Below are 23,780 nucleotides of genomic sequence, written 5' to 3' on the forward strand. Positions count from 1 at the left end.
GTATAGACAAATTATTGCTCTGGGTGTGTGAAGAAGATGACAAGATCAAATGTTGGGTCAGCAACTACATTCAGTCTCACTGAACTCATATTAAGGACTGCATGGAAGCCAACTGCACCTATAAAAAATAAATTCTGTGTTAAACCCACAACTTCACACACCTGCGATTGAAATAAACATGGCCTTTGTTGGAGTTTCTGAGGTTCCCCCTTGCAATGCTGTTTAGTTTTTCCCTGTCAGTATAGTGAAGAAACAAATTGGACAAGTCTGTTAAATTATTTTTTATTTTGTTTAATATAATGTTCAATATTTTCAGTACAGATACTTTATAGATACACTTATAGAACCCAAAGAGCACACAGGGTGAAAACAGATAGAAAGCCCCAGTGAAAGTGAAAACATCATACAGCATATACATATAATGCTCTCTATATACAGGTCCTGTCTCTCTCTGAGGTCAGTGACCACACCCCACATTTCCCAGAAAGTACCCCACCTTTACTCCTACTTTTATATACTTTGATGTTATTACACTATACAACTTACACGGCTCTTTAAATACCCTGCGGGTTGACCTTTGCTGGGCCTGTGCTTCGCCCGGTGTATTTGAGATCAACAAAGTGGCACAAAAGTGTCTCTCATGACAGCAAGGTCTGAACCTGCTGAGGGGATCTGGGCACCAGGTTTTCTGGGTCGTTGTAGGCATTAGCTGGGCTGGTCAGAGCTGTGTAAACCTCCCCGTAGGCTCGGCAAACCAATTCTGTCGACTGGCGGAAAATCTGCTCCCTGCACAAACAAATACAACTCGTGAAAACCAAACCGTCAATGTTGCAGTATCAAATTGGCTTTTTAAGCTTTTCTTAATCGGGCAAGTGAAGGCATGTTGCAATTAATCACTGATCAAGAGCTGAATAAAGTCAGCCTTGAATGAGATGTGTCTTTTCATGTGACCAATGTGTGCTGCCACTACTGTACCAAAACAAAGAACAACAGTGTGTGGTGCACACTGCCATCTATGGACGCACGTTACAGCATTAAGGCACAAGAATCAGGTGACTGCCACAACAACACATACTGACTTGGCAAAGAAAATACCGCTCACATGAGGGACTTTTAATCTCTTTCTCCGATTTCTGTCCCAATTTTACAGACGTCATAATTATGCAATTAAGATCTGGCGCCACTATTCATCTAAAGTTCTAAAGCTCTAAAATGTAGCCAACTTAAAAAACAAACAAAACAAAACAACAATTGGCAACAATTTCTGACAACTGTGCTTGTATTATAATAAAGCCATTTTGTTCTATTTGTTAGTATGTTGGTGTTTACGATACTGTGAAAGACATTATCTTCATATATTTTGAGGAACTAATTATAATTGGACAATAACATAAAAGGAACATTACTACATTTTATTTTAGTTGCGACTTCTTTCTCTACAGACAGGATTTGCTTCAGTGTTGTCCAAGAAACATTAGGTGACCATTTTATTTGCAGTGCAATAGAAAGAGAGGATAGAACAACTGGGCTGAAGAGCCTGGTGAGAGGACTCGGGGACACAGTGGGAGCACCTTGGTTGTATCCCACTCACGCTCTTGAGAATCCATATTTTTAATTGGCCCGCAGAGAACGAGGTGGCACAGTGCTGAGTGTAACACCACACACTCCAAACCAAGTGCACTAAGAAAGAAAAACAAAAAGTGAAGCGAAAGGAGTCTAAAATCACATTCCCATTATTTGTGGGCTCCAGGAGCATTTTTCAGAGTGCAGGCGGCTGTTTATATGTGTTTAGGTGAGCAGAGGAGCGGACGTGAGCGATAGCGGGGAGAGCGGGAGAAAGACAAAGAGGAGGGATGATTTCAGGGAACGAGCGAGGGTGAGAAATGGACCAGAAGCTAATTAATGGCGTCCTGCCCATCAGTCCTCCATGTCCATTAATAGAGAACATTAACCTGAGGTACAGAGTGCTCCTCAAGCCTGCTGCACTTTCCAGTAAACGTAACTCATAGAAAGAGCCCTCCAATGTAGCAGCTGCATTGAGCTAAAAGCATGTGCTTTTTCTGATCAGTAAGACAAATACAGCCAGTCCTGCCCACCGTGCTCTTGATGTGTTGGTGGCTTCAGCAATTTAGTATCCAAACTCTCTGTAAATTTATTCGAGTGTTTTGTTTAGAATGCAGTAATGATCATATTACATCTGAGTAAGTGATGAATGTTGAACATAATTAGGTCGATGCACCGGTTCTATTTTTATTCAGTCAGAACAACGCTCTCCACTCTGTTATTACACCAGGTGATTTGGGTAAACATTTAATTTGAGGCCTGAATATTGCATGTATGCTGTTCTCTGTGTGAACAGAGAAACACCTATCAACATTAGGGACAGAAACTCACTTGATGGCTGCACTTAGCAGGAAGTTGAGCTGCGGCATCACAAGCGTGTCAGGGGACGACAAGTACCGATCAAACTGGACCTGTTTGCATGCGAAGGGTAACAGCAGGCATCATGAATCAGGTATCTGCATGGGCCTTAGCTTTATTAACACATTTAGCATAACTCACCATTGCCGCCTTCACAGAAGAGCTGTCCATGCCGGGGAGGAGGGACAGAGCACCCTAAGAAAAGAAAAGCAACTGTCAGTTCAGAATCCACCTTCAGGTTACAGCGCTCGAGCAGCAACAATGTAAAGAACTGAACAAAGGTAAGGCAGTGGAGGGTCTCCATTTATTCATGTCTGCATGCAGTGCCAAAAAGGTTTCTTTGTGTACCGTCTATGCTGTCTTGAGCAGCAGCTATAACCTGCTCTTCTGGCCAAAACTTAAAATGCTTACAAAAAGGTAATCGTAATTGTGCATGGCTGAGCTGACCCCTAGAGAGCTGGCTGGAAAGATGATTTACATTAGGGCTAGACGATATGATCTAAGTGCTATATCATGATAAAATGTCATCTTTATCTCAGCATCTATAAATGTAAATATGCATCAGTGCATGACACTTCCTTTCTTGTCCTTTTAAAAGGCCTAACCGGGTTAGTTGGAGCTATTCCTGATTTAATTATATGTGGTTTAGATGATTTACAATCTGAAATTTACAAAGACACTATTTTAAATCAGTACCCAACCTCTAATTGACCTATAAGACACAGAATTAGGAAAATACTCGTCAGTGTAGTTCATCTTTGCAAAATTACTGAAATCAGAAATGCACGCCTCGATTTGTGAAAAAGAGAAATGCCCTTCCTAAATCCTGACGTTAACTACACTGAGTAAATAAATGCCTGACTGTGTGCACACAACAGCAGATACCTTTGAGGCAATTAGCTGCCACTGATTATCCAGAATGGTAACATTAAGTCAAGCTTAAGCGCCTAAATTGCCAACATTAAAACCAGCAAATAGAAAGCAGTGCAAGGTTCAAAGCAAAAGAGTCGTTTTATAGGGATATGGATACATTAACAGACATACTATGAACCTACAAAGTCATCTGCTAGCAACAAGCTCTGTGAAAAGCCTCATTTAAAATCATAGTTTTGTTTTGTTGTTTCTGAAATTTAATGCATCATAAAAAAAAACCAAAATACAGCACAACACAAAGTATTAAGGAGTTAAACAGTTGGGCTGGAATCAAGTGCAAAAGGCGTGATTTAATCTTTTTAAAAAGACAACCACAAAAAAAAAAAAAACAAGACAGGCCACCCGGGCAGAGAAATAGTCTGCAGAAGATCACAGTTTATGATTGACCTCTGTGTTGAACTGCAGCAGCAGGGTGTGGTATGTCCTGACATGACCCAGAGTCAAAGCTTGCATGCTAAACCACAACTATGGGTCTTAGTCAGTCCAGTGGCAAAATGTGTCATAAAGAGGGTGGAAGGCTCATCAGCTCCTATCTGCACAGGACACTACTGGAGAACCCATTTTTAAATACAAGCTGATAAGATCTGCCCTTCTCTGTTGCCTTCATCTGAAAAATCTGATGGACATGCTATTATGCCCTAACAAAGAAACTGGTCATGTAACCATAGCAATAGTAAAGCCTGTAAATGTGTCTCAAAGCGGTAGTGCAAACAATACTGCGGGAGTCTGTAGACTGTTAAAAAAAAAAGAGAAAAAAAAAGGAGGACCATTAGCGTGTCTAACAAGAGAAATGACAGAAAAAAAATCCAGTTCTATAAACTCATAAGTGAGCACATGTGAACATGTGTTTAAGTGCTCTGTGTGAGACCTGTTCAGCACTGTGCTGCTGGACACAGTTGTAGATATAACTTAGTCCGGCTCTGGTCAGCACGTAGGATGCCTGCTCGTTGATCAGAGTGTCCAGGTGAGCCTCGATCTGAAAAATGTGGGAGAGAGTGGCTTCAAAATCAAGTCCAAGCGTGCATTGTGAATAAATGGTACTTGTGATTAATAGAGAATCACTGTGCTGTTGATAATGAAGCTTCTACTGGAGCTCTTGTGGTGTTCAATTACACAAAAAAAGTGCTAAAAATAAAAGGGGTAGATGGACTATTGGAGCGTGAACAACAATGCACGATGCACACCCTTTTATGAGACAGCAAATTAGATCTCTTTAGTGAAAGATTTGGCCTCTGCGGATTGTAATGAAAAGGATGGGAATAATTATCAGCTATTAATAATGAACAATACAGATGCAGTAATGTGGAATAACAGAGACTTGTGATTCAATAAGTCTTGTTCCATACCGGCATATGGTTCTTAATCATTGTTATTAGAGTCACGGTGTTTACTTATTCATCAAATACAGCTACGTAAAATGAGAAAAAGAATGTCTAATTCACTAATTATTTATGTATGTTTACAACTGGAACAGACCTGGAACTCGAGCATCTCAAGCCTCTTGTCTGTAAATTCAAAGAGGGCCAATGTGGTCTTCATGACATACAGTGAGTTGACCATATATGTAGCCATGTCAGCTGTGCCAAGGTTACTGGCTGACACAGTACACAACTGTAGGAGGGGGTCCAATATGCAAGAAAGAACCTGGGAGAGAAAAAGTAAGACAAAGCCTTAATCACTGAGTTAAATAGCACCTTTTCTAAATTAATAGATGGAAACAAATATTACAATAGACAACAATAAAGGGAGGTTAGTTTAGGGAATACATTTTTTTAAATCCAAAAACATGTATTTACCTGAGCAAAGTCAGCCTGACGAGCATCCAGAGGAACTACTGAGGAGTCGTGGGAGGCCAACACCTCCCTGAGAAGGGTGAGGGTCTGAGTGAGGGAGGCTGTAGGTCCCAGGTCTGCAGGTGGTAGCTCCACCTGCTCAGGCAGACGGCGCCATAAGACAAGATGTAAGCGAAGTAGAAAAACAACCAAAATGGCAATCGCAATGGTTAGTTGTGTGCAGGATATATCCTCCACACAGGCAAGTTGTCAACCAACTACACTGCACACAATGCTACAACCTGCTATCACACTGATCCTCAGTCGGTTGAGCTGTTTTTTTTAATGAAGAGGGTTTTGATTTTATTGGCCTCTGGACACACAATGTAGAACTGAGCATGGCCACCTTTGTCCAACTAATAGAGCAAATTATGAGAAAGCTGTGTTCCTGGCATTAGGTGGAATTGACACCAAAACCCTGAGGGCCTTCAATTTGATTAACAGCAAGCTACAGCAATAATTCTTGTAACTGCTATCGATCGGGACACAGCCAGCATGTAATGTGGAAGAGCTACTGCTCGTGCTGAGGTATATTTGGATGGCAATTTGACTAAATGGTGACAAGTCTGGTGTTTCTTGGCAGCTAGCGCCATTTTGATGATGCGGCCAGCAGGCCGAAATTGTTTACAAGCATAAGTGGTTCAGAAATAGCCTTGTTGTGTTTGAGGGTTTAGATGTAGAGCTGAAATATACAAAGTGTGTCCACATGGTGCAATACTAAACTTCACTACACTGTCATTTAAGCATTTTTATGAAAGAACATTGTGAACTTTTATCTCTTTCTTTAGTTGAGATGTCGTAAAGAGGCTAACCGATACTGGCTTTTTGAGACCGATGATCTTTTTTAGGGGACAAAAAAAGAAATAAATACTGACATTTCACCAGACATTTCTTATAATCATAGACAAATAGTAAACTGAAGCTATAACAAAAAGAAAAGTGATGACTATTTAGAAACTCTCTAACACAGTATTTTACAAACTAGTTTACAACTTTTGACGAAGATCTGTTACTAGAAAAGCTACCTCAAAGGAACGCTCTTTGTGTCCTCATGGGATTGAACCAGGGACCTTTTGCTTGTATAGTAAATGTGTAACACAAGAGCATATGGTACATAACTAAGACAGAGTGCTCTCTGCTGGACAGACAATATGGTGACACCTTTTCTAAATTACACTACAAGTGTTGTATTCTCTATTATTATGTCTGCACTAGTGATTTTTTTTAAACCGCCACTTCCCCACAAATGTGTGAAGAAAAACAATACTGTGGATTATGCTACCTTGTCCATGAGTCTGCTTGCATGAAGGCTTAGACTGTTGAAGAACATCTTTTTGCTGAGTGAGTGCATTTCCTCAATAGTGATGAGCAAGGAGGCCACACTGGTTCCAATGATTGAGCTGGACAAAGACCAAATAGAGAGATAAACAGACAGCCACAATCAGTGTATGTTTGCATGATCAATTACCTTTTGTTTGCCATTCTTGAGCAGAAAAAAACCTGAAATCTCACACTTTAAAAGCTTAAAGTAGCATCTTTTGTCCAACCAAAGGCGTGAAACCTGAAAGTTACTGTAATGACTAATAGAAAATAAAATAGAAAAGAGACTAACTCCACAGTTTGCAAAAACCAGTCGAAAAAGCCACAGAATTCTTTGTTCTATACAATGAGTTCATTGATTATTTCATTATTGAAATTGATGTTTTTCAGGTTTTTGTTGCTGATTAATCAACCTTTCATTGTAGCTCTGCGGTTGCTGCTGAGTTATTTGGACCAAAACTTTAAATACCTGATGGTGTGGTGGTAGAACTTGAGCAAGTTGGACAGCTTGTAAAGAAGGACAGCGCCTGGCTCTGCTACTATGACTTGTTCTATCCGAACCTGAGGAACATTAACAGTGAGTAAATCAGTCAAATAGTGATGCACAAACAGCCGTCCAGTAGTTTGATGTGATTTCTCACTTTTAGCGGCCTGCAGACTCCTTCTGTAATGTGTCCAACCACTTCCTGCATGTTATCCTCCACGCCTAATGCAAGCAAAAGGCCCAAAGACATAAAAAAATACATTAGCATTTGAGATCACTGTATATGTAATCACTGGATTCATAAATATACAACTGAGAAAAAATACATCATTCCTTAACTACAACATAGTTAGTGAATAGACGATTTATATGACTTATTTATATTGAATTATATTTAAATGGCATCATACAACCATATTAGCCTTAGGACAGAAACCTGAACTGGATGATGGGAATTTAACTGTGCATTGTATAATTTGTCATTACCTTGCAGAGTGACTTGTTTCAGCAGAGCTTCCAGATGCTCTTTCTCTGAGGCAGTGGCTTGGTGCAGCCAGGCCAGCATATCCCCAACATACCTGAAAGAGTGACAAAACAGCATGTCAACAATGGACCGAGCCAAGGCTAATCTTTCCATACTGTGGTCACAGCTACAACAGTGGGCCATCGCGTTTCACTCCCCTCAGCCAAAAAACACACAGCGTGAATTTTAGTGTTACATAATGGTAAAAAACAGGAAAGCTAAGCTTAAATTATTATAGTGTATGTTTGTGTGACTGCGAGTGTGTGATCGAGGACATAAGGAGGTGAGAAAGAACTTGATGTTCTCAGAACTGTTGGTGTTTCCTATAAAGTGGAGGTGATTTTGTGTTCCAAACATGGCTGGTGTTCTGAGAAAATCTCCCATTTGGCTCCTGGGCAGAGGAGGAAGGGGGAAGATGGAGTGTGTGGTACAACAGGAAACACGGGTACACTCAGATCCTGTTATTCAATAGACATTTAATATCTTCCTGAATTGGGTTTTAAGAGTCCAAATTCGAAGAAGTAAGGAACAAACTGTGATTGATTTATGCTCTAGAATATTTATAGCCTAAATATTTTAAAGGCATGATTGTGCTTCTGAAGAACTGTAGAGCATTTCTTGATATACAGTGTGAGGCTTGTATGTGTCTGTTTATTAAAGTTCTACTGAACAATTTATTAGAGAAGCTATCCTTATCATATCATCAAAAACTGAATTTTCATAAGTAATAGTTGTTCAAGATTCTGCAATTTTTCTTCTGATTTTTTAAAAATTGATCTATTATTTATGCAACAACATCAAAGAATTAAAGACAAACAGCCATGTGTCTTTTGAGATGTGCAGACTTAGATATTCCTGACTTAAAGGGAAGACTCCCTAAACTATAAAAGACCTACCACAGACCTGATAACTTAAAAATGATCATACTTATAAGAAAATAAGCTCTTTTTTTAAGATGGGAAAAAGCAGTATTCAGCTCTTAAATGCAGTTTGAGAACCTAAAGTAAAATTACAGTGTGAGGGGAGTTGTACCTCAAAGGGTCATGTGAATGCATCTCTATAGGCCGGGGAGTTCCTCCTGGCCCACCACGGGTGAGGGCGTCGATAAAACCTCGAACAACGGCACACCTGCGTGCAGTGCCAAACTCATCCAGAGTGTACCTTACAAAACAAAAGGAAACAAAGCAATAATTAACAACCAAATGTAATGTGAAACAAGCAGCTGTACTGTTGTGCAGGCTGCAGTGTGGTCAGCCGGTAAGGTCAACAATGAAGGGAGCTTTTCCAGAACGAAAGAGTTTAAGGTTATTCTGAAGACCATGCAGTGTCAGGCTCTGTGACAGACTAAACAGAAGATAGCGCTGACTTAAGATTCCAAAAATTCTCATATCTTCTCTCTAAGCCTCAACATCCACAGCCAGAGCTTGACCTTGGAAACTTTGTGGGTGCAGAGACAGGTGCATTTCCGAGAAAGCGGGACAGACGGGAGAGGTCTGCCACAAAAACAAACAAAGCAAAAAAGAAAAAAAACGTGTGAAACTTTCACTTGTCTTGTTAATCTCACGGTATGCCTCGGAAAATCTATGAGCAAATATTTGTTCTCTGTCAGGACGAATGACCTTCTCCTGTACTAGAAGGTATAAATTATTTGCAGATACTGATATTCACTGGTTTAAAACACATGTTGATTCAGCCCTTAAGCTTTTCCTCTTTCTGTGAGTAACATGTTTCAATGTTATTGACTCACATGGTCCAAAACACTGGGCAATTAATTTTTTTTTGTTCCTTAGCCTTTTCAATTTAACACGTTTAATTTGGAATTAACGTGTCAAGTCCTAGCTTTGGTTTGAGTGGATTTGCTTCAATAACACAACTGTGCGAGACAGTGACCAAAATGAATTAGCCTGATACGCGATGAAAATTTTATCAATTAGAAAATGTTTGACCCGTAGCACACCTTTATACATTTGAATGCATTTGGCTAATTTTGAGCACACAGAGCATTACCTCTGCATTCATTCTGTTGCTTCAGTCAAAGCATCAATATTTATGCGTGTCCAAGTTGTATTTACAGACTTACTGTGGATTTAGACTAATGCGGTCAATCTTTGTAGAGCCTACAACATAACCTACATAAGTGGGAACACTGTTAAAAGCATTTGTGCTTTTGCGTGGAGTTTTATGTGTTAATTACTTCGTGGTCACGTCCCAGTGTTTTGAATCTGGTGTCAGCCACAATACAAACAAAGAGAAGGTCGGGACTTTTTTCCCTCCTGGATCTCCGCTCTGTGTTGGGGTTTTTTTCCGCAGAGGCAAACATATTTGCCCCTTGAGTTTGTAGCTTTGATATTTCTTTGCACAGTCTGGCTTTCAGCAATCTCCCTCCACAAATATGCTGAAATCTCTGTCTTAGCCTCTACTTATGTTGAGGCTTTGACTATAACTCCTTATATTGAATGATTGTTATTCTCTCACTGATAAATTCAATAACTGGAGCAAAAAAGTTCCAAGAAATACACAGACAGTACTTAATAGGTCATTCGCAATAGTTGTGGGCTACCTCAGTGGAACGTGTAGTTGCATTTCCAGGCAGGGCACATCGGGTTAAGGTGTAGGATATGTCTTCGTTAGAAAGAGTTTTGTGGTTAACACTTACTAACAGCATAGATTTGACACAGAAGAATAAATCCCCCATTACAATCAAAAGTCCCTCTCTACTTTTCAGATTCCCTCCCTGCTTCTGCTGTTAAATAGACGTTTTTCCTTCCCGCTGTGGCCAAGGGCTTGCTTATAGGGGGTTTTCTCTGTATTATCATAGGGTCTTTACCTTACAAGTGCCTTGTAGCAACTCTTAGTATGATTTGGCTTTATATAAATAAAATTGAACTGAATTGGAAACATTTGTAATTGTACAAAACAAAACAACAACAAAAAAACAAGACTAATGACTATTTCTCTTTGGCTTATAAGAAAGAAAATGGTAAAGATGTTACACTGATTTCTGTAGACTGCAGGGGGAATGATGCAGATAACAATCAGCAATGAAAGAAAGAAAGACTGCTTACACAGTACATTATACTGTTTGTGTTGACTTTAAAAAACACACACAATGAACTTTGGAGAGGAAAACTGAGTGCAAAGGAAAGTGATTTCCTTTTTTTTTTAATACTCCTTATAAAAACTATGAGTGATGTAGATTTGGAAATTCAAAATACAACCTTTGAATTTATACTACTTATAGAGGATTTTTCAGAAATTTGCAGACATATATTTAAGACTATTTATTTTGAGACTATTTTTATAATAAGAGGGATTGTTTTTTCCCTTTTAGCAGACCTCCCCTCTCCTGTCCTACAGGCTGCACGAGGGCAACATTCGGTTGTGCCAGGCCGTCATTTTATAACTTAGACGCTTTTTGCTTCTCTTTCCAAGACCACAGTGACAACAATGCCCTTAGTTCTCACTATTCACCACTGACTGCCAGAAGAAGACAATAACACAGTGCAATATAGTCACTGTGAAAAAAAACCCTACATAATTTTGAAGTTAACATGGATTTGTAGTGAAAGTTTGTAGATGTATTTTGTGGCCTATCTTACTATTATTACTATGAAATCCAAAATAATGTTTTAGCCACAATATGATCCTGTGGTTCAGGACTTTAAGACATGCTGACACAAAGAGAAAGACAAACACAGAGACATGCTTCTGTTAATGTGTGTGATTATATGTTACTTGTAAAGAACAGGTCGGTCCTGTAAGGCTTCCATGGCTTGAGTTAAGACGGGGCTGATATCACACGTCTCCTGGGTCAGTCCCCTGCATTCATCTATGGTGAAAGAAACAAAATAAAACAAGAAATACTTCCACTGGAGCATAATCTGATGATTTTAACAACAGAAGTCTTGAGAGTTATGCTCTACTCCTTGTTGCTAAATGTTGTGGATCATGGCGACCCTGCTGGGGACAGCAAATCAAAGCAGAAGAAGAAAACAAATTTTCTATTTTCCTTCTTCTTCTTCTTTCCCCTGAATTTGGTGACTCTGCTTGTGTTTCACACAGTACAAGCACACAGCCAAGCTTCCAGATTGTGGCAAAACACACAATCCACTGTTGTCAATCTCAACTCAAGCTGGAAACACAGATAAATCTGCAATTGTATCTGCAAGTAAAATTTGTTTGTCAGTCTTAAACAACTGACAAAAAAGAGGTTTCCCCAAAATACATAATTCAAAAACGACCAAACAACGTTCTAACCTAGTGTCACTTCACAGTTAACAAACTATTACTTGACAAATCTCTGTATTTCAGGCTTTTGGCAGGTCTAAACCACAGCAAAACAAGCGTGCGTAGAGCAGCTCATAATTTAGCCGACGCTCTACATTTTGTAATTTCATGAAGACACAAATGAAGTTACTGTGACCTAAACAGTTTATTTCCAATCCATTTGACATCAGTGACAAAACACATGGCTAAGCTGCGGAAAATATTGTAGTCTGGCATTCTTTTGCAAAGACAGACAGGATATGAGTCACATGTATCCTTAAATGTATCCAATACACGCAGTTACTCACACTTGAAAGAGCAAAGTTTTCTGTTTAAATGCGAAACCAAAAAGAACACATCATGATCAAAAGCAATAAAAAAATCATACTTTTCTTTGTCTTTTCAGAACATGCACATGCCTTTTATGTATTTCTACTCTGCACTCACTTTGAGCCCAGCGGTAGAGCTGCTCATATGAGGTCTCCTGTAACACTGCCATCTGCTCCATGATCTCTAACCTAGAAGAAGCATGCAAGCCAAGACCACACATTAAACACTCGAGACTTGCTGCATAATGTCAGAAGCATAACAGTGATGTGAATACACTTTACTGGTAATTCTTCCACTTAAATTATTAAATTTAATAGAGATGAATATAACAAAGATTAAATTACTGTAAGTGACATTCTTTTATTTCAGTGAAAGTGGAGGCAAAGGCAGTTACACAGTGAAATGTGGATCTTACCCTGCAGTTTGCTGGTTAGTTCGCAGGAGGATTTTCACATCTTCATGGATGTGCTTCACTCGGTTGAGAGCTTTGAAGAAATCCTGGCAAAATAAACAACACACAAATTATGTAATCTGAGCAATAATGCTAGCAGAACTGCAAAAACAATCTGATATTCTGGGTACTCAGTAAAAAACATAAAGTGCATTTGATCAATAAAGCAGTTTTCTTTTTGTATTTGCATTCAGTTCTTGATATAATGTATAAAGGGATGGAAAATATAGCATTGAACATTTACTTGCTAAGAAATTGTAGTACTGTTCACATCTTACTATAGATTTCATGGAGTATGCAGGTAGTATAGCCTCGAGTAGAAAGATGATCACCGAAGACAAGTCAAAAAAATTAAAGATAAAATATAGTCTCCTAATCCTTCCCCTGCAAAACATAAGATTTGTCACTTCTTCTAATTCATTGTTCATGACAGTAGAGATTTACCTCAGTAATGGGTCCATCTCGAGACCCTCGCAGTGTGGCCATCTCCTCATTAGATAGCTGGAACTTGGTGAGGAATGCCTGAGCAACCTGAGCCCTCACCTCCAGACGCTGACTGAATGGAAAGAGATAAATGTTGTTCATTTCCTTGACTTGTCACAGCTGCACTGTAATAAAACCTTTTCTTATCCTTGTGATGCACTTCTATTTTAGTTTCTGTTCAGCAGGGTATTTGCTTATCATCATGATGTTTTATGTCTTTCTATAAAACCCTTGTGGATTTTTGTCATAGAAAAAAAAATTTGTTTTCTTCAGTCTTTCATCAAAGAGTGTTATCACAGCATTTTGTTACGGCCCCTTGTGTTTCCTTACTGCACAAATAAAAAGGTGTGAAAAACTACCTTATATGCCTTCATTTAACAAAGAAGGGGGCAAGCTGTCAACAGGGTGCAATGATCAAAATCCTGCAGCAGATGGCAATCACACTCTTCACACACACACACACACACACACAAACAGAGAAAACAGAGTAAAAGCAGGGTGGGACACAGGCATCATGTGAAGCAGCTTGAATATCAGAGTAAGAGAAGAGACACAAAGAAAGCACAGAGCCAGATACCGACCAGGTTTTGTCACCAATGACTGCAGAGCGATGGCTATCAGTGTGACAATAAGTGTCTTAACACAGTAGTGACCATGGAAACCACCCTGTTCAAATGGGGAACTCTGTCACGGGATAGCGGAACAGCAACGTGTCCTCCCTTCATCCCCGTGTGAGCCAACTCCTCTATAGTCTCTCTCTTTGGCAAAAGTGCAGAAAGATCAGTAAATAACTGGGTTATTTGGGTAGAACAGAAGAACCCAACATTATCTGACAGTTGTGTCTCACATGGCCATTACTAGTGCTCAGCCGGCTGAAAGTAAAGGGTTGTAAAACTGTTACAGAAACTAGTAATTCAGTATTTCTCTGTAGAACTTGCCAAGGCTCAAACACACTGTAGGACCTCAAGCAAAATCTTTATTGAGACACTGATATCGCACCAAAATAACAAGCTATGCTAACAAGGTCATTAACTAAACAGAGAGAAACCATTTCCATGTGAACATGCTGGTCCTCACACAAACACACTCACTGTTAATTCAAAATCTGTAAACTCGTTTAGGGTGAGGAGCAATGGCTGTCTGAAGAAAAACGATTTTATCACTAATATGCAAATTTATGCAGCAGGCTTTGACAAAAATCTAATTGGATCATCTGTTCTACAGTCAGATACTGTGGTATAAACATGGAATTTCTATCATTTAAGGTACTTGAGTTATTATCTTCACAATGGGAGAGAGGGAATAAAAAGACAAACGCACGGATGTACAACAACAACAACAAAAAGAAAAATCATTAGCAATTTCTGAAAGGGAACAATGAAGCTTACGTGTTTATTTTCAGTTATTATGGGTGAACCACTACTTATTATTTACTCAACTTCCCATTCTAAATAAAATACGACATAATGCGGTTCATCCTAACTCGTACCCCGTTGTTTCGCATCCTTAATTCGTCTTCGCCGTGTGGAAACGCCAAACTTGACAGACATGTTAGCAGCAGCACAAAAAAAAACTTTGCTCCCGCATCATCAGATTCACCTTTAGAAGATAAGAAATGCCCCCTCACATCCGAGCCAGGAGTGACAGACCCGTTCCTCCAGGATGTAAATCACAACAAAGAGGCTGTACAAGGTGAAAAGAGGGGGATTGTGGGAGCTCTCTTACACACCAAACAAGAGCAAAGGAACAGTGGAGCAGGAGGATCATTTTCTACAGTGCTGTCAGAACATGACACATTCTTCGCAAGACTGCAATTACTGAATACCAGAGAGAGGCACAGTACTTGAGTGAATCGGAAACAGCACACTGTAAGTATGACAAGAGACTATGGGTTAGTGGTTCAAAGGAAAATTAAGTCAATATTTTACCTTTGATCTTAACAATATCCAACACGTGCAAAATTGAATTAGAGCTGGGTCATGTGACGAGATCAAAACAAGTCACAGCCTGTGTCTTTGCTGGTGTCTCTGTGTGTGCTCAGATTTCCCAATAAGGCCAATTGATTTAGTCTCTTCAAGCATGAAAATTGTTTAAGCAATATAACACTGCTCAAGCTCATAAACAGCCTTGTCAGTACCTTCTTAATTACCTCACAGTGCCAAGCGCTATGAGCTTGGCACCAAGTTTATAAAAACTGACAGCCTGATTGCAGAGCACCGTTTACCAATTCCATTTGCTCTTATGTAAGGTGACTTGTTTAAAAAGAATTGCAATATTGCTTAAATTGAAAAATGACTGATAAGCATATGCATAAAAAAAAGAAAAGAACTAGTGCAACACCTCTCCTTAATAAGCAAATGTCCAATAGTCTCACACGAGTTCAGAAGCATGTAGGTCGATTATGCATTAGCATCTATCAGGGGCCATTTCAAAGAATTGCAGAGAAATTTGGCACTCCCAAAGCTGTTAGCCATGTGCCAGCTATCAGAGAGAGCATGCAGTTACATCAGAAAGCATAAAGGCATACTCACAGCCATGTCCTCATTAGCAGCAAGCTGAGTCTTAATAACGCTCAAGTGTCATTTTACACGGGTTGTTATTGATGTCCCTGATTGTTCTCTAAGGGGTTTCAGCACTCTTGTATTTATTAATGACCTGCCCCGACGTCGTACTGAGAACATTTATTCTCAGGGATCCATATTTGATCATTCATCACATGCTCACGGAATTAATGTGGCAAATGAGTTTCTGCCACAACGGAAATGCAGGTAAATCTTAGCCATGTAGGCAGCCAACTACGAGCATCTCAGTAAACAGCTCCAACAGTTCATGCCCTTCAGCTCTGGCTCATGCGGTTACACGGAAACATCTGTTTGTGAGACGTCTAAACTTGTTCAACACCATGACATGTCACACTAACCCAATGATCACACAAAGCAGTACAGGTGGGTAACATTACATTTCATTACGGAACAGCACACAACATATCAACCTAATGTGCTCTTGCTGACAGCATCTTTGAACAGAACCAGCTCGAAACAAAGGAGCTCTATGCTCCCACCTTTGCTTCTGCACACTGTAAGTGATCTGCTGTTGCCTTCCATTTCATTAGTGTTGACAAATGACACAGTGCCACCGGCAGATAAGACGGCAAACAGTAGAGGATAGGCCTCCTCGGCCAAGTAAATACAATTTTGGAGCATCTGCAGGCCTTTGAAAACGATTACACTCTCTCAGTAGAGCTGCCCTGTAAGCAAAACATGGGGGATTGTGCGGCAAATGCAGCACTGCTATAATAAGTGTCAACAGGACAAAACATAAAAAAAAAAGAAGAAGTGTCTCAGGACTGCAGAGGGTTGTGTGACCTGAAATAGATCGGACCAAGAAGACTGGAGTGGGGTGGTGCAGTGAGCTGAGTGGTGGGTGGGTGAAGAAAGACAGCCTGACTGCACACCCTTGGCAACTCTTCTGGGACAAAATTGCTAAAGACAAGGTCATAGCCCAGCGTTCACAAACTGTCCAATCTCGTTGTGGGGGCATTGCGGTTCTGCAAATGAAAATGTCACACAGACAGACAGCAGGTCCCACGGGACTGCTACGCAAAGAAGAAGACAAGGCAAGAGGCCACTCAGAAGGGCATTCTTGTAAAACCTCTGACTGTTCACCTTCAACAGGACCCACTGCACAAAGCGACACATTGTTTTTAAAAAAAAATTGCCTGCACACGCTCACTGTTGGCTTTATCCCCACCGGTGTCTTTCATTGCTCTCAGTCTCGGAACTCATCTCCTTCCTCTTCAATCTTGCTGCCACTGCTCCCATGTCACCTTTTTGTCTAGGAGGTCCTGAAGCTGTGCCAGTGGAGCATGGAATTGCCGCAGTACATCACAGCTGTCAGCAATGTCTTTTGCCAGGAATCTACATTATCTCTACCCCTGCCTCCATGTCAACTGGCAAGGTCACTGAGCGCGGAGGTCACATCTGGCACAAATGTTAATGAACCCCACCCGAATTGTCAGCCATCAGCCAACAGGATGTTGGGAGGGGGGGACATTTTATTTTTGCATTGCTGCCAGCACTCTTGTGGCCAAATTCAGATTAATGAAACCTAGATAAAAAATTATTGGAAGGCTTTCAACCAAAAAATATCCATCAGTATTCCAAGAGCTGTAAGAGAGTACCCAATATACACTGCGTGTCTACAGTTTGACTCGGTATCATGAGCTGTACTGGATCTGCATATCTGATAGACGTTAATATGTGCTGTCAGCAAATCTTAATGTACACACACCCACGCAGGAATGTACTGACGGCTGCTCTCCAGTAAGAGTCTGGCTTCAATTAGATCTGAGAGTGCACAGGAAAACCCCCACAAACCCTTGATTTTGAGACTTACATTTACATGTAGAGAAGACTGTAAGGATTATTAATATTGTCTTGTTCTTCTGAATCTTAACTGTTAATTATTTTACAGTTATATTCAAAGTACAGTTAAAAATGCAGTAACATATCATAGGTATCAGTAACATCAAATCACCTTACTGTCTTGTGCAGTAAGGTTTTTAAGTGCAGCCAGAACTTTAAAAAGCTGACTTACTAAAGCACACAATTTAAGCTTGATTTTGACTTCTGTGGGAAATATTTATCCCAACTTACACAGTAACCAGAAACTCCTTTCATAACTACACCACAAACTTCCGCACCATACAAGTCGCTTTGCTATGTTTTCAACCCGACATCTTTCTCGGAAAGATGCATGTCGCAGAAGGTTACAGCGTAGGGTTAAAATAGGGTTCCGGCTATGGTGCAAGTTACAATGTAGATCTGATGCAGAAGTACAGTTCATGTTCACGTGTAACACTATCACCTAAATGAGTGATGGTCAGACAACTTTCAGTGATAACCTTGTACTTCCTTTGTATCTAAAACTGGGATTGCACCTGTTCACACGCCACTACTGGAGCCCACCTTGATGACTTGCAGTAGTATTCACTGCAGTATAAATCACCAAGCAACTCAAGACTAAGCTGAGCCCCACATACTTGTGGATATCGAAACTGTAACACTGGAGTAAGTAGGACAGCTGGAAGACAGATGGTAGTTGTCCAGATTTGATTCTCATTGCCCCCAATGGTGTGTGTCAATGAATAAATGAGAACATTGGTTTTTGCAGAGGTGGTATAGAGGTGTTAAAGATTTATAAAGCATTTATGTGTAAAGTCAGCTGAATTAAGAGATATTTTAACTTTTACTTTAGTCATTTAAAGTAAGTGTTAAATAAGTAATAAGCATAACTGGCCTGAATTTGTAGGATTCTGTATTAGTTTTATTTTTATGGCCTTTTATGGTCTGCTCCTCTTTTGCTGACCATCTTATATTGTAAACAATCAGAATAGTATTACTACTACACTTGCATTTTTTAAAACATGTTCCAGTTAAATGGAGAAGTCCTCTTTGGCAGCTAACAGTACGAGGCAAATATGGGAAAACAAGAAAGTGCTATCCTATACTGCATGATCTATTTTTCCAAACAAACTGGGTCCAATAAACTTTCAAATAACAATAAAGTAAAAAATAAAAATAAAGTTCAATAACTTTCAAAGTCAACCAATCTTTTTCCTGCTGCAGAACTTTACTTAAGTGCATCAGTGCACTTAAGTATACGCAAGTTATTCCATCCATTAATGTGATAAAAGATATTAAGATTGTCAGTCAGCCATTAAGTACAAATTATAGGCATCCAACTGAACTGTCTATTTCCTTTTGTTTATTCTTAAGGACAATTCACAATTGATTCTTCACCTGTATCCTTTTTTAAAAACATAAATATACATCAAGTTACAAGCTGATCTCCACACACATCCAAATTTACTCACTTTTCTCCTTGCAGCTTGTTGGTTTTCACTATGAGGTCCTGTGTTTGCTCTTTTGCAGCCTGTAGAAGAGGGATTATGTTTAAAAGACAGTTTACAATAACTATATTCCCAAAATAAACTCTATAATCACTTTAGTCATATTTTTGATACACGCCATCAAGCCAATAAGAATAAACTAGGTCATGTTTTTTAAACTTACGGGAGAATTTTGAAACATATGGAGCTGATTAACGTACCTTTAATCTATTGGTCATTTCTTCACAACATGTGCTCATCGCCTGGACATCCTCGTGAACACTTTCAAGCTCCTACAGATCATGTGAAATCAGTTACAGCAGCACTGATGCACCTCTGATCACATTCAAAAACCAAACACAAGTAGTACTACAGTGTGCCGTGAGAATATTTCTAAAGCTGGTCCAGAGTCCAGACCACACATTTTTGTGTTTTGGATAAAGAAATATCCAAATTGTAAGCATATTTTTATTTTATTAGATGGAGCACTAGATTTCTGCAAGTCATCTGGGCTCTGAACTCTAGATCAGTGACTCGCCCAATAACTAGTCTTTTCGCACAAGATCTAGTGAGTTGCATAAAGAGAGATAAAGTATCTGTAGGACAGATCTTGGATATCAGCTTTCGATTAAGGAATGTACTAATGTGATATTTGGATTGGATAGCAGCCTGATCCTTACTCAAAATGCTTGATCTGGTGTTGTGACAACAGCTGATTTAAAAGGCCAATGCATTTAATTCAGTTCTTAGTTTACAGCACCACAAATCAGCTGCAGTGCACCAGTTTCTAATGGGAGAGCCAACATAGCAGGGAGGAAGCTCACATCAAAAGGTGAGAAGTTTGGAGCCTTTTCACATCTGTGATGCTAAAAGCTTTTCTCTGTATGTTTGCAAAAGCTTTAACCGTTAACTGTGGTCAAATGAGTTGACATAACTGACAACATCCAGCATGCTTTCCCTAATACAGAAATTCCCCAAGTATGTGCTAGGGCCTATTGATGGGGTGTGAAGGTATGGTAGTTGCGCCCATCAGTTACAATCAACTCATTAAAAAAAATAAAAAATAAAAAAATTTGTCAACTGAAATTATTTTTTTTCCTTACGCAATTTGATAACTTTAAACAGATTGAAACACACAATTTTGAAAGCTGAGCCTTTTCAAATGTTACCTGACTTACTTCTATAGGATAAAGGGTAAATCAGATTATAGTCCTTTTGGTCCAATCATTGTATGGGACTATAAAATAAAATTCTTCAGGATTGGCTCCAAAAGTCATGCAAATAATTAAATTAAATTTGTGTGATATTCAGAGATGTGACTACAAGTTTGACTGCATGGACAGTTTTCACATATCAAAGTGGGCCACAGTGGTCTGAAGTTGGGGAATGGCTGCCCTCAAGGCACGCTCACTCCTAATCTTGTTATGTTTACCGCATCTGTATTTTCTTAGCTCCACTCAGCATGTTGTGTGTGTATGTGAGGTGATGCACCCATAGTGTGACTAAGAGCAGGGAACGGAGAAACCAGGATGACCATGAATGGCCATTTGGCCACATGCAGTGACGACTTTAAACTTACCCTAAATGAGACTTGTGCAACTAAATTTACAAAATAACATGAATGCATTTTTTCCTTCTACCAGTTCATCATTTACCAGCAAATACCAACTCTGTAAAGTTATATTCTTGAAAGTATTTACATTCTACATTTAACATTTACATTTATTCTACAGTAGGATATGCTGTTGCTTTAAACAAAAGATGAAATGATTCCCAGTTCTCTTCTCTCCTCAGAATAAGTAATGCAGTTTATTGAAACAACAACTGTAGTGGATCAGTACTTGATTTTGATACCACGGTATCAGTATTGTACTGTACCTTCTCAGCGTATTGTATTTGTGGCCTGAGAGGTCAAACCCACTGGTAAAAACATCCGTTAATTGAATAAATGCTGAAAAAGCACACAAAATATACAACTGAAGAAAAACAAAAGTAAAAAAAAAAAATCTTATAAATAATAAAAAATTGAATAAAACCAAAGCTCCCTTAACTGCAACAGAAGTTATTTAAGGGAGATAATAACATGAAGTAAAGACAACATCATAAAGCTACTGAAGTGACAGAAACTGAAAGATGCAACAGACTCTACTGAGACACGCCTAAAATAAGCAGGGGATCTGTCAGTGTTGTGAGAGAGAAAAACAGGAAAGGCAATAAATAATAAGTCATATAATACTGTAGATGTATATTTGCTGTTAGCTGTTTACTGCAGCTGTTCTCTCACGTTATTGTCTCCTCTAAATCATCCTCATTGTGTCTGTGTGTTCTGTTGCATGTTTTGTGAGCTTTTATTTGTTGTCTGTGCTCTTGCAGTGTTTTTACATTTCAAACTTCCTTCATCCTGATGCTGGTAACACAATATTGTGAAAATCAATCCTTCACTGTCATTCAATCATCTTTAACTTTAATTTTCTTCTGCCTTGATTATTCTAATGCACTTTTCACGTGCATCTCTTGGTCCTCATTAACTCGTCTCCAACTGGGGCACAACACAAGGAGCAAGGCTGCTAACAAAATGTAGGAGGTGGTCACATATTACACCTATTCTTGGATCCCTTTACTGGCTTCCAGAGATATTTAGAATCCACTTTAAAATTCTGTTATTAAGATATAAAGCTCTACATGGACAGATCCCTGCTTATCCCTGCTTCTAAGACCTTATTAATGCACTCAGCCTCTCAGTCTAACCAAGGTTATTATTATTATTATTATTATTATTATTATTATTATTACTACTATCATCATTGTTATATTTTTTTAAGTCACAGTGCATTTTTAATTTCTCAGCGCTACCATAGCCTTGTATCAGAAATGGAAAAAACTGGATCAGTGCTTCCTTAGTACGAGAACAAAAACTAACTATAAATTACTTTTGGTGCATTTGAAGTATGAACATACCTGTAATTGCCTGCTAGTAAGGGCTTAGAATGAAGGGAAGAGATGTCTATGATTGAATGATGGCATTTTTCTCCACAGAAGCAACTTTAAAAGCATTAATGAATTAGTTTTGAAATGACATTGGCACACAGAACTACATAAAAGTAATGACTCATTCTTCGTCAGAACAAAATATCTAGTATTAAAAGACTATGAATGCCCAGATAAATTGTTTGGAAGTAGTAGAAGTCTTAATAAATCACTCTCTCTAATTTCACTCCCTGAAATACTGTTTTCTTTAGAAATAAAAAGTCCTAATATTTACTGTTTTTATAAAATAAAGTTAAAAATTAACAGATTTATTTGCTCATTGTGGAAATTCCCAACCCACCTCAGTTACTGCATATATATTTTATACATTTTTCTGGCTATGATCCCACAGCCTTGAGAGCTCATCAATTATAATAAACTCCATATCACCTCTTTTACTCCTTTAAATATTCGCGCAAACTCCTCGTTGATCGCCAGACTTCGCCTCTCTATATCCCCGCGAAGATTTCTCCTGGTGCGTAAACTGTTTTCAGTGAAGAACACCGACAGCGCCTTCAGAGCCTCAAGCATCTCCTGGAAGTACAAAGCAACAAAACCATTACTGTCAGCTGCAGTGTTGTGACAACTGTAATGTCCCAAGCTATCAGCTGCTTTAGCTGGCAAATCCACATATCTCAAAATGAACATAAAATGTGGAAATAGTTTTGTGGCCTGCATTTTCACACTTGAAGTGTATGTTTCCTTTTATTTGAGCTAAATAACAAGCACTTTGTGGTGGGATAACAAGAGTGAATGGATGCAGCAAAAAGCTAAGTCTTGGACAGCTAAAGATTTGACCAATGTTATTACCGAGCTTTGATAGAGTCAGAGATGATCAACTGCCACCTGGAAAGATTAACTTCGAAAAATCATTCTAATAATAATGAACGGCCGATTTAAACACGACTTATTTCGTTGCTACATTCAGCTAGTTAGCCAAAAAGCAAGAAGCTAACGTCTTCCGACTTACCTTGTCGTTGTCAAGTCTGGTTTCTAATATCTTATTAAGCTTCCTCGACAGAGGATTGTTCGGCTGTGAAGCCGCATTTGCATTTTGTGCTGCAGTCGAGCTGTCAGCTGAAATTTCTACTTTAGTATCAGCCATTGTACACAAACACTTCCACGTCAACTTTGGGAAAGATGTTGTGGTCCGTTTGAAATAAACGTCCGTCTGGATTCCTGACTAGAAACGATACAACGTTCCATCGTGTGAGCTCAATAATGCGGAATTAAAATAGAGGCTTTGAAAGTTTATATACCCATTTTACTCTCCCGTGCCTTTAAACTACTACAGAGGCTTTAGCTAAACTATTTAAATAAACTTGTTTTTGTTAATTGAATGCTATGTCCTCGAAATTACTGCAAGTGCGGGACAAGCGCTGAATGAAATGGTCATATTTACTTTTACAAAGAATAGAGTAGGCCCAAGAGGCTTCATTATTTCCAGTTTCTTGTGTCGTCAGTCATATCTGTGTCACATTAACGTTAACACATATGAAGGATGACACAATAATGTAAAGAATTATAGCCTGTTAACGACAGGCTGAATAACTTCCTCCATCTAGCTGCCTTCACACAATTCACAGGGAGCAAAGCTGCATTTAAATGCTTCTGGCAATATTGCACTCTTTAAAATTCAAGCATGAACTCGAATCAGAAATGAATAAATGAAAAAAGCAAACACAAGACATTGTTACTAATCTGAAAATGTTGAATAACCCACTTTTGCTCAACTGCACTAGGCACTTCCTTGGTTTTATGCAATTAAGATAGTGGGTAAAAACTCCAAGGAGTTTAAACCAAAGGAAAATAATAAAAGA

General features: G+C 39.1%; 1 protein-coding gene across 2 annotated transcripts; it reads right to left on the reverse strand.

Annotated features, from left to right (window-relative positions):
- Nucleotides 1-268: 268 nt before the first annotated feature.
- cog6 (component of oligomeric golgi complex 6) lies at nt 269-23,163 on the reverse strand. Of its 2 annotated transcripts, none has more exons than XM_085430629.1 (19): nt 22,931-23,163; nt 22,351-22,494; nt 19,155-19,226; nt 18,919-18,977; nt 13,005-13,116; nt 12,525-12,607; nt 12,227-12,297; nt 11,249-11,342; nt 8,546-8,674; nt 7,477-7,568; nt 7,148-7,212; nt 6,976-7,067; nt 6,469-6,586; nt 5,151-5,282; nt 4,831-4,998; nt 4,223-4,330; nt 2,563-2,616; nt 2,395-2,474; nt 269-786 (listed from the first exon to the last, which is right to left on the reverse strand). In XM_085430629.1, the coding sequence occupies exons 1-19, from the start codon at nt 23,063-23,065 to the stop codon at nt 639-641; spliced, it is 1,956 nt and encodes a 651-aa protein (XP_085286755.1). In that variant the 5' UTR covers nt 23,066-23,163; the 3' UTR covers nt 269-638. The 2 variants fall into 2 exon arrangements, with proteins under 2 accessions (XP_085286755.1, XP_085286756.1); XM_085430630.1 differs by lacking the exon at nt 22,931-23,163 and adding an exon at nt 22,771-22,866.
- Nucleotides 23,164-23,780: the final 617 nt, after the last annotated feature.

This window comes from Copadichromis virginalis, linkage group LG14, assembly GCF_057382275.1.
Source record: "Copadichromis virginalis isolate Kocher_CV1m ecotype Utaka linkage group LG14, C_Virginalis_male_GT1.1, whole genome shotgun sequence".
Taxonomy (NCBI): Eukaryota; Metazoa; Chordata; class Actinopteri; order Cichliformes; family Cichlidae; genus Copadichromis; species Copadichromis virginalis.

Coding starts and splice junctions, on each gene's coding strand:
- cog6 (XM_085430629.1), bottom strand. CDS start 23,065: ATGGCTGATACTAAAGTAGAAATTTCAGCTGACAGCTCGACTGCAGCA. Junction 13,117..18,918: donor AACAAGCTGCAAGGAGAAAA/GTGAGTAAATTT, acceptor CTTTCCATTCAG/TCAGCGTCTGGAGGTGAGGG. Junction 6,587..6,975: donor TTCTACCACCACACCATCAG/GTATTTAAAGTT, acceptor GTCTTTGTCCAG/CTCAATCATTGGAACCAGTG.